The following is a 12,063-nucleotide window of genomic DNA, read 5'->3' as shown; positions in this document are numbered from 1 at the left end:
ATCCTTTGGAGATTGCAGGGGTTTTTTGTTTGTTTGTTTGTTTTTGACGGAGTTTCGCTCCTGTTGCCTAGGCTGGAGTGCAGTGGCACGATCTCCCAGCTCACCGCAACCTCCGCCTTCCAAGTTCAAGCGATTCTCCTGCCTCAGCCTCCCGAGTAGCTGGGATTACAGGCATGCGCCAACACCATGCCCTGCTAATTTTGTATTTTTAGTAGAGACGGGGTTTCTCCATGCTGGTCAGGCTGGTCTCGAACTCCTGACCCCAGGTGATCCGCCTGCCTTGGCCTCCCAAAGTGCTGGGATTACAGGCGTGAGTCACTGCACCGGCCCCGAAATTTCAGATTTTGATAGATGGAATGGGTGAAGACAATGAGAGCTAGCAAGGAAGAACAGGATTCAGAGGCAAGACTGGAAATCTCTCCAAGAAAGGTTAACTTCTTAACTCACAAGTTAAACAAAGCCTGCAGGCTCCGTGCGGAGCTCAGGGACCCAGCGGTGGCCGATCTAGACCAGATTCTCCCGGACGCCCCGCCTGCCCGACAGAACTTTAGCATAGAGTCCCCTCAGGCGTAGTGGCCAGGACGGGGCGGAACCCTGTGGAGCGCCCACGCCCGGGACCGAGGCCGCTGCCAGGGCAGCGCAGCTACGCGAATGGAATCAGAGGAGCCTCGACGCAAGGAGAGCGGGGCCCGCTCTCTGCGCCCGTCACTGCCATCCTTGTTGTAGGGAAGTCGGCCTCAGAGTAGCCGCCGCACGTCGTGGGATCCCAAAGTAGCCCCTAACCCCGCCACCAGCTGCCTTTGCGCCAGCCTCCCAGACTAGCTCGCCTGGGGTGCTGAGATGGGGGCGGGCCCGAGCCACGGGTTGGGGCGGGGTCTGACCCGCGCCCCGCCCTACCACGCCCCTCCCCGCCCCCCGCGCCTACCTCTCCAGTCCCCGCCCTCCCGCGCCCGCCCCGCCAGTCCCCGCCCCTCCCCGCCTTCCCGCGCGGCCCGCCTCTCCTGCCCCCGCCTCGCTCGCCCCCGCGCGGCCCACCCCGGCCCTCCTCCCCTTCCTGCTCCGGGCCCGCCAGTACCCGGCCGCGGCGACGAGGGACTAGGACGCGGCTGGAGCGGCGCCGTGAGGCGAGGGGCTGAGAGACTGCGGCGGTGGAAAGCGGAGAGATGCTGGGCGTGGCGGCCGGGATGACCCACAGGTACGGGCCGCGCCGCGCGGCGCCCGCCACGTCCGCCCCGCCGCTCCCGGCGGGCCTTCGGGCCGGGCCTGGCGCGGGCGGGCGGCCGGGCTTTCCCCGCGGCCTCCCTGCGGCCTCACCCGGGCGGCGCGGAGCCCGGAACCCGGAGACCGGACCCCCAGCGCTCGGGCGGCGGCGTGGCTGCGTGCGGGCCCGCGGAGGAGACCCCTGCTGTTCACTCCCGGGTGTCCGCGGTGGTACGGGCGCTGACGCCGCCTCGCTGCCCCCAGAGTTCCTTAAGACAAATCAGTATTTGCCTAGCTAATCATTTATCTTCTAGCAGTAGGGATCAGCAGATCGCAGACGTCTTGGTCTCGGGACCCCTCTTGGGACTAGAGGACCTGGAAGGATGGCTGTCTCCATAGACTATACTAGAAAGCAAAACCGAGACAGTGAAGTTACAATTAACTAATTGAATAAATCCGTGGTATGTTAACGTACATACCGCATTTTTATGCAACATAGGGTTTTGCTAAAACAAAAGAGTTCGTGGGACTAGTGACGTCCTTTACAGTTTGCGAATCTCTTGAGTTGTCTGACTTAGAGACAACTGCGTTTTTCCATCTGCTTTGCGTTCAGTCTGTTGCGGTATGTGAAGAAAATCTGATCTTACACAGATGTATAGTTGAAAAAGGGAGTACTGTCTTAATAGCTTTTTCAGATAATTATGGGTATTCTTTATTACTACCCCAAAACTACGTAAGTGGAAGTTTCTCAAAGGCTGGTTTGGGCGTGGAATCTGAAGCTACTATCAGTGGACTTTTCACACAGTTATATTAAAATTTCTTGGTCTGTCTTGCAGTTATCTGAAGCTGCTGTCAGCGGACTTTTCACACAGTTTCGTTAGAAATTCCTTGGTCTCTCTTGCAGTTTGAATGCAGCTGAAGCTTCTGTCAATGGCCTTTGCACACAGTTACATTAAAATTCCTTGGTCTGTCTTGCAGTTTGAATGGACCTGTTACCCATTGTAACGCCATGTGTTTGTCATTTGGAAAATACTGGCTCACTGAGTTTGGCAGATCCCAAGCTGACGCATTTCATTAATAGCGCCGAATAACATTCGTTACTGTCACTATTGATTTCATTAGCAAAGTCTTTATGTTAAAAGCTGTCAGATACAAGGTGTGGTGCTTACAAGTTTTCCGAAATTCTAATTTTCAGTTGAAAGCTTGCTTTTTATCATTGGAAACCAAATATTGTCAATTGTTTTCCTTAAAGTGACAGACTCACTTTGTTCAGTTTCAAGGGAATGTCTGGCAATGCAGGTTTAAATAACCCTAGTTTGTCAGTTGTTCTTTCCAATAAAAATGGTATTTCATGAAACAAGCAAGGAATTCAGCTCATCGTTCTATTACAGAAGTGCACACCTGCCAGTTGGTCACAAGTAACAAAAAAGAGTCAAAGCTCAAGATTTGATAACGATAATTTGTACTCCTTCATCATGGACTTTTTTCCTTCAAGTATTGACTAGTAAGTTGATATAAAATTTAAAGTATTTGTGAGATATTAAGAATAATGGATATGTAGTGTAATAAAGGAGATAATAGTTTCCTTTTAAGACCTTCAAACCTCTCTAGTGCAGTGTCCCTCCCCCTCCTGTCCCCTTCCCATCCTGAATTTACCATTAATAATTTACTTTTTGGGGGGAGGGTAATAAGTTCATTCAAATTATTGTGCATTCATAACCATCATACATGTCCAGAAATCTTTGTCTTACCAAAACTGAAACTCTGTACCTATTAAACAATTCTCCATTCCCCTTCTCCCGCCAGCCCCTGGCAGCCATCATCCTACTTTCTATGACTTTAGTGCTGGTACCTCATATCTCATGTAAGTGGAATCATACACTATTTGTTGTGTATGTCATGGTTGGTTCCTTTTTGTTGCTGAGTAGTGCTCCGTGGTATGGATGTACAGGAGTTTGACTGTTCACATGTTGAAGGACATTCAAGCTGTTAGTTTTGGACTATTAAGAAAGCTACTATGAACAAATAGACAAGTATTTGTTGTTGTTTTTGAGACAGTGTCTTGCTCTGTCACCCAGGCTGGAGTGGAGTGCATGCAGTAACATGGTCATGACTGACTGCACTCTCGACCTCCCAGGCTGAAGCAGTCCTCCCACCTCAGTCTCCCAACTAGCTGGGACTACAGGCACACGCCACCATGCCTGGATGATTTTTGTGTTTTTTTGGTAGAGACAGCGTTTCGCCATGTTGTCCAGGCTAGTCCAGGAGCCCCAAACTCCTGGGTTCCAGCAATCCACCCACCTCAGCCTCCCAAAGTGCTGGAATTTTAGAGCCACTGTGCCCGGACTGTCTAGGTTTTATGTGAACGTAAGTTTTCCTTTTCTGGGGTAAATGTCCAAGAGTGTGCAATTGCCAGGTTGTACAGAAATTGCATGTTTAGCTTTTTAAGAAACTGACAGTTTTTTTCCAGCGTGACTGTACCATTTCACTTAAAAAGGTGAAATTGACATCATTTTCCTGTGAGGACATAGAGGTAAAGAATTCAGGGACGCTACCATGGCCCTCTTTAGTGCTGAGCGGCCAGCAGTTGTACCGACTGTTGTTTTTGCACTATCTGTGTGTCAACACAGTGCACAATGCTACAGTGACTTCTTAGGAATATCTTAGTTAGATGAAAATAGCTTCGATCTCTCAGACCCCTTAAAAAGGTATTGGAGACCCTCAGGGGTTCAAGGCCATACTTTAAGAACCACTGTTAAAGACATAATCCTAAATGATGAGGGATATGCAGGTATTGGGGATATTTAAAAAGGAACAAATACAAGGTTTCTCTTAAAATTGTTCTTGAATGCTTGTGGTAGTGTGTGCCTTGTAGTTTTGGGGAGATTTAGTAGGACGTAATGACTAAGACTTCGACCACTATGGAAGAAGCAACTCTCTGCCTTTCAGGATTTTCCCTGGTAAGAAAATGGCCAGTGCCATTGTGAAGAGGGAAAATGCCATGGGCCTGTGTGTCTTCACACCTTTTCAGTGCGCTGTCCCTGTTTGTATGGTGAGAAAATCAAACTCTTGATGTTTAAGAAAGCTAAGGAAAGTTTGGTGGTAGAAAAGATCATTTCAGTTCTGGTGGTTCCGTTTCTCGCAGGCTTAGAGAAAACCGTCCATCAGGATTGTGCTGTCTTGATTTTATTTGATCATTCCCACCCTTTTCCCTTTGCTATAGCCCCTGACCTGTCTCCTGGGCAGTTCTTTCCTTTGCTAAATGTGGGTACAGCAAGTAGGCTTTCCTTTCCTCCTAGAGAGGGGAACCTTGGAGCCCCTCCACTGGGTCAGAGAAACTTCCGTAGCTACAACAGATGAGTAACAGGAGAGCAGAGCTTTACTCTGAAAGCCTCTGTTTTTAACAATGTTGTGTTTGCTCTTTGGATAATCATTTAAATAAATACACCTCAGTATAGGTCATATTCTTACCTAGGTTTGCACTTACATGGAAGGAAAAACATCTCAAACCATTCTGTCAGTTTTATAGTTCTCGTAACTATACTTAAAGCTGTGGTTTTCCACCCACAGGGATGTCGTCTACGTTATATGCTGGACTGTTGCCACATTATCTTCCAAAAACTTTAATTTTAAGACACTTGAGAAGCAGGAGCTGCACTACCTGTTGCCATATACTGTGCGTTCTTCAGCAACAGAAGTTTTCTTTTCCCTCTTTCTGATATAATCTCATCTCTTTCATTTGATCATATCAGACATTTCCACCCTGGAGCTTACTGCAGGGGTGAGTAAGGAAGTCATTTTCCTGCATCTTTTTTCACGTTGGAGCATGTTTTGGAGCTCGATGAGTCTGCAGTGACATTTAACAGTGGGGCGGGGCAGCTGCAGATAAAGCAAGGGCTGAAGAGTGCATTCCATGAGAGGTTGGAAGAAAGGTGAAGGTAGTAGTTCAACTGCTGGCAGTATGTGCTTGGCGGTGGGAGGCATGGGACTCAGCGTCAGCACACCAGGAGTCCAGGGCTTTCAGGATGTCTAAGTAGCAGGCAAGGTAAAGCAAGGTAATAGACAACATGCATTTACAAAAAATGTTTACACATACTTTCTACAAAAGTGGAATCATAGTCATACTGTTCTGCAGTTGCTTTTTTTAGTATTAAAAAAGTTACGGTAAAATATGCAAAACAAAATTTGCTATTTTAACTGTTTTTAAGTGTACAGTTTTGTGGCATTACGTACATTCACATTGCTGTGCAACCATCACTACCCTTCCTTCTGAGAACTTTTTCATCTTCCCAAACTGAGACTCTATGTCCAGTAAATACCAACTCCCCATTTCTTGCAATTGCCTTTTTACTTCAACAAGCTGTCTTAGAGTGGTATATCTGGGTTTGCCTTATTTTTTTAACCTTAGTTTTAATGGCTGCATAGTATTTCACAGTGTACATGTGATATGATTTATACAACCAGTCTTTGACTAGTGGTTATTTGGGTTCTGTTTTTTAATTATCGCAAACACTTTGAACATCTCTGCCACAGTGTTTTTTGTTTTGTTTTGTTTTGTTTTGTTTTTGAGACAGGGTCTCACTCTGTCACCGTGGCTGGAGTAAAGTGGTACAGTCATGGCTCACTGCGGCCTCAACCTCCTGGGGTCAGGTGATCCTTTCACCTTAGCCTCCAGAGTAGCTGGGACAATAGGTGCACACCACTATGCCCGGCTAATATTTTGTATTTTTTGTAGAGACAGGGTTTCCCCATGTTGCCCAGCGTAGTCTTCAATTCCTGGACTCAAGCGATCCGCCCTCCTCAGCCTCCCAAAGTTCTGGGATTATAGGCGTGAGCCACTGCATCCAGCTACCAGAGTTTTCGTAGCTTTCTGAGTGTAGAGTTAGTATGTACATGGGTGGTTGGATCCGTGTTCTTGTCCTAGTTCTGTCCCTTCAAGGCTCTTTGATCTTGGCCCTGTCAGCATCTTTAAGCCTCAGATTCTTAATTTATAAAGTAATCCCACCTATCTCAGAGGTTGTGATAATTAAATATGAAGGCAAATGCAAATATTTCTGAAAGGATACAGGAGAAATTTTTAGTGATTGTTGCTTCTGGAGAGGGAGTCTAGGCACCTGAGAATCCAGGATAAGAGGGAAATTTTTTGTTGTATAGCTTTTTGTACTGTTTTGATTTTTTTCTTTTAATTATTATTATTACAGTTTAAGTTCTAGGATACATGTGCATAACGGGCAGGTTTGTTACATATGTATACTTGTGCCATGTTGGTGTGCTGCACCCATCAACTCGTCATTTACATCAGATATAACTCCCAATGCAATCCCTGCTCTCTCCCCCCTCCCCATAGTAGGCCCCGGTGTGTGATGTTCCCCTTCCCGAGTCCAAGTGATCTCATCGTTCAGTTCCCACTTACGAGTGAGAACATGCGGTGTTTGGTTTTCTGTTCTTGCGACAGTTTGCTTAGAATGATGGTTTCCAGCTGCATCCATGTCCCTACAAAGGACACAAACTCATCCTTTTTTATGGCTGCATAGTATTCCATGGTGTATATGTGCCACATTTTCTTAATCCAGTCTGTCACTGATGGACATTTAGGTTGATTCCAAGTCTTTGCTATTGTGAATAGTGCCGCAAACTGTTTTGATTTTTAAAATCATGTGTATGTTTTCATTTTTAAACCATTGAACGCCATGCCAGGAACATAGTAGATGCTCAGTGAGTCATCGTTTCCCATCATCCTGGTTCTTTTCCCCCGGACTTATACTGCTGCTGATGGCACTTAACATGGTTGCTTTTGTTTCTTCCTGTCCTTCCCTCCCTATAGCCACTTTCTGGCTGAGTTCTTACCTTCGAATTTTCTCTTGAATCCTTCGTTTTCTTTTTTCACTCCTTTCTTACTGATTTCCTTTTCACCCTGGTTCTGAAAATCTTTCAAATGAACATAAGATGACAGTATTAAGGCTGGGAAAGACTTGAGAGAATGCAGAGCCAGTGCCCTGTGGACTGTAAACTTACTCCAACTGGCTGGAAATAAAAATCCATGCACATATGAAGTGTTTGAAGTGGAAGAAATAATGTTTGTGAATGTTTCTGATTTTCATTTAAATGTTGATAAAGTACAGATTCTTTTAAGGGATTTGTGGAATTTGTGGTGGTATTTATATAGTGCATGCTTTATCTGTGAACATGTGCTAAAAAGACAATCATAGTGATGTGAAGATCTAAGATAATTTATTTAACATTTTAAAAATGGCTTTATATGTGAAAAAGTTGGAACCTACTGAACTAATGCGCTAAGCACTTTAGTGGGTCTCCTGTGTTAGCCCTTTATTTAAACTGCTCCTTTATTTTATAGGACAGGATTTGGCTAGAGAGGTAAAATAGTTTATTCAAGGCTGAAAAGTGAGTTAACAGCAGGGTTAGGAATACAGCCCAAGCTATAGTTGTATTGTGGGGTCTCCTCTGCTGTATTACACTGGTTTGCTCTGTTACTTTATTCACATTGCATTGTTACAGTTTGTTGTATGTATATATTTTATCTTTTTGTCTACAGTATGTAGTAAATACCTTGAGGACCAAGGCCTGTAGCTGAGCCCATTAACATGGTGTATTTGGAAATGTCTGAATGAATTATGGATATTGGCCCAGAATTGTTCTATTACAGGTGTCCTGGATATCAGGCTCTTTCAAGTGATTCCTTTTGAAGAACACTTCAGAAGTGTTGTTGAAGACCTGATATCCTAGCCACATGTGCTGGTGCTTGCAACTTTTTCCTCTCCAGAGAGATCCCTTCCTATTGATGGGCTTCCTTACCGATGCATCAGCTGAGTGACAAATGTTACCAACTACTTAAACAGATATGTTTATTTCTCATTGGTAAATGTAGTTGTTGTTTTGTTTTTGTTTGCTTTTAAAGCTAGGCACGTTGCTGTCCCATGTAAAATCTGCCTTGTTAATACAGCAAGGAAGGGAGGGAGAATGGACATTGGGTAGGCAGTTGCAGCTTTTGCCACAGCTGGCTGTTTCTCCTTCTCAGTGCAGTAGATTCAACAGGATTTGTTTTTCTGTGGAAGGTACAGTGCAGGTGCACCTGACTGATCTGTCATCCGTGTTGGTTTCAGATTTTTCTAAAGCACTGCTTTGGTCACATGTTTTCAAAATATTGAGAAGCTGCTTATTGCCTGTCAAGTAGGTCCAAACTCCAGCTCCTGGAATTTAAGGCTGTTTGTGATCTGGCCCAGCCCATCTTAATAGCCTTGTCACACACTATTTCCTTAGCCTGTGTCTCTCTAGCCCACTGCCTTTTCTGAAAATGATGATTTCCTGCCTCAGTGCTGTTCATGCCCTTCTCTTGGCCTGGAAAATCATAATCTTTTGTGTTTTCTTGGCAGGGGGAGCAAAATTGCCACTTCCCTTATAAAACAACGAATTCCTGGAGCATTAATTTAGCCCCTGCTGTGCAGTAGGGAATTAGGGATTCAGAGCTTTTTCTGTTCTCCCAAAGCATTTTGAATTCTTTTTTGGTAATTACCAATTTCTATTTTGTTTTATAGTTTTTTTGTATATATGTCTAATCTTTTCTCCAAAATGTAATCTCTGGAAGTAAAGGAATGTCTTAATCAAATTTGTTAAATATCCAAAGAAAAACAAACTGGACATTAGGCTTTATTTCTCCTTTTATTTGTTAGTGAATCAGAAAGTTCAGAGCTAGCTCTGCTTAGTGTCTTTGACATTGTTTGAATAAATTCACAAAACTGCGTAAGACAGCATCATTTTCTTTGGTTTAGTGAGTCTACAGTATATTACAGACTGCTGGCAGAGACCCAACATCATGAAACATTGAAGAGAAATTCAAATGATATTTAGGCATCCTTGTTTAGTCTAGTTTCCTCCTAGGCCACTCTTTTGGAAAATCTCTTAGTCATAACCACCTTTTCTTAATTACCTACTTCCACACAAATACCTTAAAGATACTATTTTATATAATCTTACCATCATTGCCACACCGTGAAATAGGATCTTTGTATCTATTTTACAGATAAGGAAACCAAGCTCAAGAGACTAAGAACTCACCAGCTCTTACAATTAGTGACAGCTGGGGTTCAAACCGAAGTGCCCTGTAGAGCCCTGTGTCTCCTCACTTCACATCACTGGTCAAGAAGAGGTCACAGCTCGCTAATTGTTTTTCCAAGTCTTAAGGCTTTTTCTTGGCATGTCCAGACAACCTATCCAGTTTTATTCCCTACTACCCTTAAGCTTCCATCATCTTATTGCCAACCATACCACAGTCCCTCTTTCTGAACTTGATTTCTGTTATTCTGCCAGGAGTAGCCTTTCCTTTTTGAAGGGGGTAGGAGTTCCCAAGTCTTACACTCAAGTCCCAGCAAACTCCTCTATCTTGAAGATGGCTTCCCTGGCTGCTTCAACACCTGTTAGGCTTTCTGTCCTTGACCTCCCGGAGAATGCATCGGGTAAGATTCAGTTCTTTACCCAGATTTAGTGTGTCTATATTTGTGTGCAACACACAAACTTCATTATTTTTAGTTGAACTCTTGGCTGTGCTTGTATATGTGAAAGTGATATTTACAAATTTCGGAAGACATCTTTCAATACAGTTTGTGTCCATTATATACACTGTACTATGCTATAGGGCATGGAGTATACAGCTGTAATAGAGTGAAGGACACATTGTCTAATATTGCAGCTTTGTGTGTACAAGTCCCATAACAGACTGTTTAGAAAAGTCTTTTAGAAATTTGACTGGGCATGGTGGCTCACACCTGTAATCTCAGCACTTTGGGAGGCTGAAGCAAGAGGATCACTTGAGCCCAGGAGTTCAAGATGAGCCTGGGCAACATAGTGGTACCCCATCTCTACAAAAAATTTTAAAATTAGCTAGGCATAGTGGCACGCGCCCGTAGTCCTGTGGCGGCCAGGTCTCGCTAATGCGGGCCTCCATAACAACTGTTTCAATACTGAGTGAGTGGTTAAGTTAAATAGTAAAAGCTAAAAAAGCCAGTGCCCTTATCAAAGACTGGACTGCAAATGAAACCCACCAAGAGTTTTGCCTAGGCCTTTCCTGGGCCTTAAAGCATGACAAAATAACAAAATAATTATTTATTTTTTATTTTATTTATTTATTTTCTTGAGACGGAGTCTCGCTCTGTCGCCCAGGCTGGAGTGCAGTGGTGAGATCTCGGCTCACTGCAAGCTCCGCCTCCCGGGTTCACGCCATTCTCCTGCCTCAGCCCCCAGAGTAGCTGGGACTACAGGCGCCCGCCACCTCGCCCGGCTAATTTTTTGTATTTTTAGTAGAGATGGGGTTTCACCGTGGTCTCAAATCTTCTGAACTCGTGATCCGCCTTCCTCGGCCTCCCAAAGTGCTGGGATTATAGGCATGAGCCACCGCACCCGGCAAACAAAAGAATTCTTAACAGGACCCTTTTAGGATTAAATAAATTCTATTGTGGGTCTGAAGAAGCTACCCAAACCTCTGTGATTTAGTAGGAAACAAGATAAGGGTAATCACCTTAGCACCTGGACCCATTTACATGAAGTAAATTTACTGAGGATCCAGAAGAAGGTCTCCAACACTCAGACCTTAGTTATAGATTAAAAGAACTGAATCACTTATGTCTTTAGATGAATGCACACTTACACGTAGACATATGGCTTAGAAGGTATATAAGCTCTGGAAAACTGTAATTTTGAGTGGGTCTGGTGATAATTTCCAGGCCTTCTCCCTGTAACTGGTTGCAGAAATAAAAACTCTTTTCCTCCCAAGTTCATCTGCATCTCTCTATTGGGCCACGAGAAATAGCAGCCCGACCCTCAGTTTGGTCCGGGAATAGTCCCAGATACTCAGCAGGCTGAGGTGGGAGGATCCCTTGAGCCTGGGAGGTTGAGTCTTGCCACTGCACTCTAGCCTGGGCAACACAGCAAGACTCTTTCTTTCTTTCTCTTTCTCTCCCTCTCTCTTTTCTCTCTTCTTTCTTTCCCTCTATCTTCTCTCTTCTTTCTTTCCCTCTCTCTCTCAAAAAAGAAAAAAGAAATAAGAAATTTAAAGGAGGAAGTGGTAATTTGTTACTAGTTATTATAGATTAGTTGTCACTTATTGAAGACATTAGGACCAGTCAAATGTTATTGGATTCTCAGCAGGTAGAGATGTATTGGTCATTGTAGGGTTCAACCAGACGCCTGGCTGATTTGGAATGTTGTAGGGAAAATTCAAGAATCAGGGAGAACAGTGCTCTCAAAACGTGGGCTGCAGACTTCTCATGGCATGGGGTTCGTGCTAAAAATGCTGGTTGCTCAGCCTCATCCCGTACTTCTTGAGGGAGAAATGTCATGAAGTCTGTGCTTTTTAATTTTTTATTGTGGAGGATTTCAAACATATACAAAAGCAGAGAGAATAATGTGTCTCCATGTGCTTCCGCTCAGCTTCAACAATTATTATTATTATTTTATTTATTAATTTTTGAGGTGAAGTTTTTGCTCTGTTGCCCAGGCTGGAGTTCAGTAGCACTCTCGGCTCATTGCAACCTCTGCCTCTTGGGTTCAAGCAATTCTCCTGCCTCAGCCTCCCAAGTAGCTGGGATTACAGGTGCCTACCACCACGCCTGGCTAATTTTTGTGTTTTTAGTAGACATGGGGTTTTACCGTGTTGGCCACGGTAAACTCTTGGCCTCAGGTGATCCACCCACCTTAGCCTCTCAAAGTGCTAGGATTACAGGTGTGAGCCACCACACCCGGCCAGCTTCAGTAATTATTGACTGATGGTAAATCTTTGACTGAAGGCCAATCTTTTTTCACTCATCTCTCCCCTATGTCATATTATAGAGATTTTAATATGTATCCTTAAAA

General features: G+C 44.4%; 1 protein-coding gene across 2 annotated transcripts in view; it reads left to right on the top strand.

Annotated features, from left to right (window-relative positions):
- Positions 1-964: 964 nt before the first annotated feature.
- Positions 965-12,063, top strand: part of LIMS1 (LIM zinc finger domain containing 1) — a 147,674-nt gene continuing 136,575 nt past the window's right edge. For both annotated transcript variants that reach the window (XM_017947833.3, XM_003909097.4), the window contains exon 1: positions 965-1,195. In XM_017947833.3, coding sequence (XP_017803322.1) covers positions 1,164-1,195 — 32 coding nt within the window. In that variant the 5' untranslated portion in view covers positions 965-1,163. The remainder of the gene's footprint in view (positions 1,196-12,063) is intronic.

This window comes from Papio anubis, chromosome 14 (assembly GCF_008728515.1).
Source record: "Papio anubis isolate 15944 chromosome 14, Panubis1.0, whole genome shotgun sequence".
Taxonomy (NCBI): Eukaryota; Metazoa; Chordata; class Mammalia; order Primates; family Cercopithecidae; genus Papio; species Papio anubis.
This window is presented reverse-complemented; position numbering and strand designations above follow the sequence as displayed.